Source organism: Leptosomus discolor, chromosome 11 (genome assembly GCF_034619465.1).
Source record: "Leptosomus discolor isolate bLepDis1 chromosome 11, bLepDis1.hap2, whole genome shotgun sequence".
Taxonomy (NCBI): Eukaryota; Metazoa; Chordata; class Aves; order Leptosomiformes; family Leptosomidae; genus Leptosomus; species Leptosomus discolor.
The window spans coordinates 1,938,784-1,943,757 of NC_141401.1; the positions used below are offsets into that span (position 1 = coordinate 1,938,784).

The 4,974-nt window shown below is 64.7% G+C and overlaps 1 protein-coding gene across 1 annotated transcript; it reads right to left on the minus strand.

Moving 5' to 3' along the window:
* Positions 1 to 282: 282 nt before the first annotated feature.
* Positions 283 to 4,687, minus strand: SKOR1 (SKI family transcriptional corepressor 1). The gene is made up of 8 exons (XM_086471715.1): positions 2,705 to 4,687; positions 2,521 to 2,617; positions 1,989 to 2,096; positions 1,812 to 1,883; positions 1,522 to 1,596; positions 1,370 to 1,444; positions 498 to 563; positions 283 to 380 (listed from the first exon to the last, which is right to left on the minus strand). The coding sequence occupies exons 1-8, from the start codon at positions 4,685 to 4,687 to the stop codon at positions 283 to 285; spliced, it is 2,574 nt and encodes an 857-aa protein (XP_086327841.1).
* Between the last annotated feature and the right edge of the window lie 287 nt (positions 4,688 to 4,974).

Here is a 4,974-nt window from a genome sequence, read left to right on the forward strand (position 1 = left end):
AGCGGACACACAGGGAGGGGGAGAGGCGGAGCGGGGGGGCCCCGGCGGGTGGTGGGGTGCGGGGTGCAGGGTTTGGGGGAGCGGGGGGGGGGGGCCCGGCTCCCCCTCCGGCCGGCCCGGGGCCGCTCCCCACCGTATTGCCAGTCCGAGGAAAGCCGGGCTCCGAGTCCTTTATGTACAAGTGTCTCCTCGTGGAAATGGCTTGTGTGGGCTCTGCCCGCATGGCTTTGGGGGAAGGGGGCGGGGGGCGGCGGGGGTGTCCAGGGGTGGTGGTGGGGCGGCTCACTGGGGCAGCAGCGGCGGTTTGAAGGAGCAGTTCCCCGTGCAGTGCCGCGGGGTCAGCATTTTGCAGGAGAAGTGATGCAGCGCGTCGTGGGCCTCTGCAAAGCCACGGAACAGTCACGCCCGGCTCCCCCCCCCCCCCCCCCCCCGCGGGATAGGGGGGTGTCGGGCACCCTTAGACGGCTGTGCCCCCCTCCCCAATCCTGCCCCAGTACCTTTCAACTTCTGCTGGATGGCATAGCGCGCTTTCCTCTCCTGGTCCAGCTCGTTGCACAGCGTGTCTGGGATGGGGGAGAGCATCACAACGCGCCGGGGGGGAGGACACCAGGGTGCGGCCGCCCCGTCGGGGGTGCTTTGGGCCGAAGGGCAGGGGTGGGGGGGGGCGGGGGGGGGCGGGTACGGGGTGCGCGAAAAGTCGGGTATGTCTTCCCAGGTAATGGTACGGCTCGGTTTTTAATTTAGCCCGTGTGGATATGGCTGCGAGAGGGAAGGTTCGTTCGCTCCCGTGTAACGATGCCTCGCAGCCGTTGGCGGGGCGGCTCGAAATCCCGAGATGAATCGGAGCGCAGGAAAGGATATCGATTTAAAAAAAAAAAAAAAAAAAAAAAAAAAAAAAAGGAGAAGGAAAAAAGAAAAAGAAGAAAGGAAAAAAGAAACAATAAAAAAGAAAGGAGAACAGAAGGAAAAAAGGAATAAAAAAAGAAAGTTAAAAGGAAAGAAGAAAGGAAAAAATGAAAGAAGAAAGAAAAAATGAAAAAAGAAGGGGAAAACGAAGAAAAAAAGAAAAAAGGAAAGAAGAAAGAAAAAATGAAAGAGGAAAGAAAAAAATGAAAGAGGAAAGAAAAAAAGAAAAATTAAAGAAAAAAGAAAAGGAAAAAAGAAAGAAAAAGGAAAGGAGAAAACAAAGAAAAAAGGAAAGGAGAAAAAGAAATATTTTTTAAAAGGAAATAAAAAATAAAAGAAAGAAAAAATAAAAGAAAGAAAAAAATAAAAGAAAGAAAAAAAATAAAAGAAAGAAAAGCGGAGAGGCAAACAGGCGATAAAAAATACAAGTAACAACTGCCGGATGGCCTCGGCCGGGCCTCACCTCGGACGATCTGCAGCTGCTGCACCATCTCCTCCCGGTACGCCAGCTCCCGCTTCATCTGGTCCTGGAAGTTATCTGCGGGGGCAGGGGGGGTCAGCACCGCTCCCCGGCCGGGGCGGGGGTGCGGGGGAGGGGGGGGACATCGCCGGTACCTTTCAGGCTCTGGAAGTCCCTCTCCAGTTTTTTCCTCAGCTCCATTTGCTCCAGGACCAGTTTTTGTAACTCGTCTGTTTAAAAATACACGGCGGGTTGAGGGGAGCCCGCACTTTTCCATATGGAGGCGGCTCAGCGCGGCGCTAATCGCATTACGTTACATTAATCACAGGAGTTAATCACTCCTGCAGAAAACACAAATACCTCCAGCCGCGGGGAGAGGCCGGGGGGTCTCGCCAGCCCCCCCACCCCCCGGCGGGCTGCCGATGCCCGCCGCCCCCCGGCTCACCTCGGGCCAAATTTTCGATGTCCTTTTCCACCAGCTGCGTCCCGGTCACATCCATGCCGAGGCCGTCTTCTCCTGCGACGAGGGGGGGCAGAAAGCCGTCAGCCCCGCCGCGGAGGGCTCCGCGGATCGCGCATCGCCCCCCGGAAGGGCCGCGGCGGAGCGCGGAGCGGCGCTTACCTCTGTCGGTATTTACAGGGCTGGGATGCGAGACATTCCTTTGGTCCTGATAGGATTTTCTGGTCTCTAAATCCTCTGCCGCGGAGTGATTGTCTTCTTTATCTTGCTCTTAAAGTTAATAAACCGATTTTCAACCATAAGCAACGAAAGTATGGTCCTGATATATCCTTAATTACATAATTACGGACAAAGCCCTCGTTAAAACCTTCTTAGCGGACATCCTAATCGCTTTGCTATTGGAAAGTAGCTTGCTGGCAGGAGCTTGGCCCCGCCGTGCCGTGTGCGGCCCCGCCAGCCCATCCCCGCCGCACCGGCCGCCTCCGACGGCGGCATCCCCGGGACCGGGGGGTGCCTGGCTCCGTCCCCCATCCCAAAACCGTTTGCCTTCCCTTCTTCTCCCCAAAAATCCCCCAAACGAAAGCGGTGGCCTGATTGCCCCCCGGGGGCTGAACAGCCGGCAGGGGCGGCGCCCGGGTCCGCGCCCTCGGGGCGCACCGCCCCCCCCCTCCCCCCCCCCCCCGCCCCAATTTACCCTTAGCCTCGGGGGGGCACAGGTACGCGGCCGGGGCTCCCAGGGAGGCGGTGGTCTTCAGCGGCTGCAGATGCTCCCCCCGCTCCGGCGCGTACACCTACAAAAAAGCGAGTCAGTGTGGTGGCGGGGACGCCGGGACCGGCCCCGCGGGGACCCCTGAGGGCAGACACCCCACGCTCCGCACCTCGTAGCCGCCCCTGCTGCTGCTCCGCTCGGGGCTGCCGTCGGGCGGCTGGGCATCCTCCTGCGCCGCCGCCTCGCCCGGCTTCTCCTCCAGCCCTTCGACCCCGACGGGCGGCGGCGGCTCGTCGGTACCGGCCAGCAGCCGCGGTGGCGGCGGTTCCCGTCCCTCGGGATGGGCGGTGGCGACGGCGGCGGCGGTGGCGGAGTCCTCCTCCTCGTCCTCCGGGAAGCGGTTGGACTCCACGTCCACCTCGGGTTCCTCGGCCGTGTCCCCCCCGGGGGAAAGCGAGCGGTAGCTGGAGCTGCCCTCGCTGAGAAAGTCCGGGGAGAGGTAGCCGGGGCCGCGGGGGGCCGCGCCGCCGTACGCCTCCCGGGTACCGTAGAGCTTGGCGATGCTCTCGGCGTCCTTCACCACCGGGCGGAAGGCGGAGAGGTAGCTGCCCTTCCTGGGCAGGGGCAGCGGGGGGAGCAGCGCCTCGTCCCCGGAGCGCTCCTCCTCACCCGCCGCCCTCGATAACGCGCTGGGGCAGCGCTCCCCCTCCGCCCCGGCTCCCTCCTGAGGGGTAGCGCTGCTCCTCCCGCTGCCCGACGGCTCCGAGCCCTCCAGCTCACCGTGCCGGCCGGATAAACCCGACGGTTCGGCCGCCGCCGCCGCGGCCGCGGCCGCCGCCGCCACCACCACGGCCGTGGCCGCCGCTTTGGCCTGGCTCTGCGCCGGGTAGGGCGGCACGGGCAGGCTGCCGGCGGCCGGCCAAAAAACGGGGAAGGAGGGGTAGACACCGGCGTCCTTGGCGGCTCCGGGCTGGTGGGGAGGCTGGGCGGGTTGGTGCGGGTGGGGGTGCGGGGGTCCCCAAAACATTCCGGGGGGCAACGCGCCTCCTTTGCCCGCCTCGCCGCCTCCCGCACCTCCCAAAGCGTCCTCCTGCTTTTTAGGGCAGAGTCCGAAAGCGGCGGCGGGGAAACCGTAAGGATGCGGGAAAAGCGGCGGCGGCAGCTTCTGCAGCATCCCGAAACCTTTGCTGGGCACCGGGATCACCGGGTAGCTGCGCACCGCCCCCGCCCCGCCGTGGCCCCCCGCCGCCCCGCCGTGCGCCGCCGGTAGCCCCAGCGCTCCGCGCTCGCCCGCCGGCTCCTGCCCGCTGCAGCGCAGGCTCTTGTGCGCCGGGGCCAGCTCGGGGCCGGCGGGCGGCGGCGGGTGGAGAGCGGCCTTGGCGGCCGGGGAACCGGCACCGGGCCCGCCGGCGGCCGCCCCTTGCAGGGAGAAGGTCCGCTTGCGGGTGCCGCCGTTGAACATGGCCTTGACATCCTCCCAGGCGTGCGACAGCTCCTCCGTGGCCGTTTTGTCGCTGAGCTTGAGGTGGCGGCGCCAGGAGTTGAAATTGGCGGCGTCGGGCTGGGTGTACTTGGAGTCCGGGGTGCGGTGGGAGTGGAAGATGAACTTGTTGGGGGAGAAGTACATGCTGCAGTAGCTGCACTTGATGCACTTGGCGCGGGAGCTGTTGTAGCGGGCGGGGATGAAGCTGCCCCGGGAGCCCCAGGCGCACTCGTGCACCACGTCGAAGGCGAAGTTCTCGGGCAGCTTGGGCGGCTTGTGCTCGCCCAGGAAGGACTTGCAGAGCCGCTCCGCCTCCCGCTTGGTGATCATGCCGCAGCGGCGGGAGGAGATGGGCATGGCCCCGGCCCGCCGCAGGATCTCCAGCTGCACCGGCGTGCACTGCACGCAGGTGATGCCCAGGGCCACCCGCCGGTTGTGGATCTCATTGTAGCTGTAGTTCTTGAGCAGCGTGTTGGAGATCTGCGCCAGGCACAGCCGCTCCTGCCCGTCGATGACCAGGGACACGATGGGCACGCCGTACAGAGAGGTCTCACCCACTTGGTTGGGCTTGAGGGTATTGGAGCCCTGGTACGGCTGCAGCTCTTGCTTTGAATTTGGGGAGGAGCTTGCATCTCTCCCATTTCCCATCTGACTGGCGATCGCCTCCATTCCCCCCCAAAACGCCCCTGCAAAACAAAATCGGGGAAAGGCGCGGGTTACAAGCGCTCCCGGGGCCCCGCCGCCGCCCGGCCCGCCGCTCCCGGAGCCCCGCTCCGCCCGGCCCGGCTGGTCCCCGCTCGGCGCTGCCGGACCCGGCCCGGAGCATAACCCCCCTCTCACCCCCAGGCGCTGCCGCAGGACCCCCCCTGGCCGCGGGCAGGCCGGCCGGAGAGGACTAGCGGAGCCGAAGCGCATCCCCCCGTACCGCGGCCGCCGGTACCGAGCCCCGCCGCATC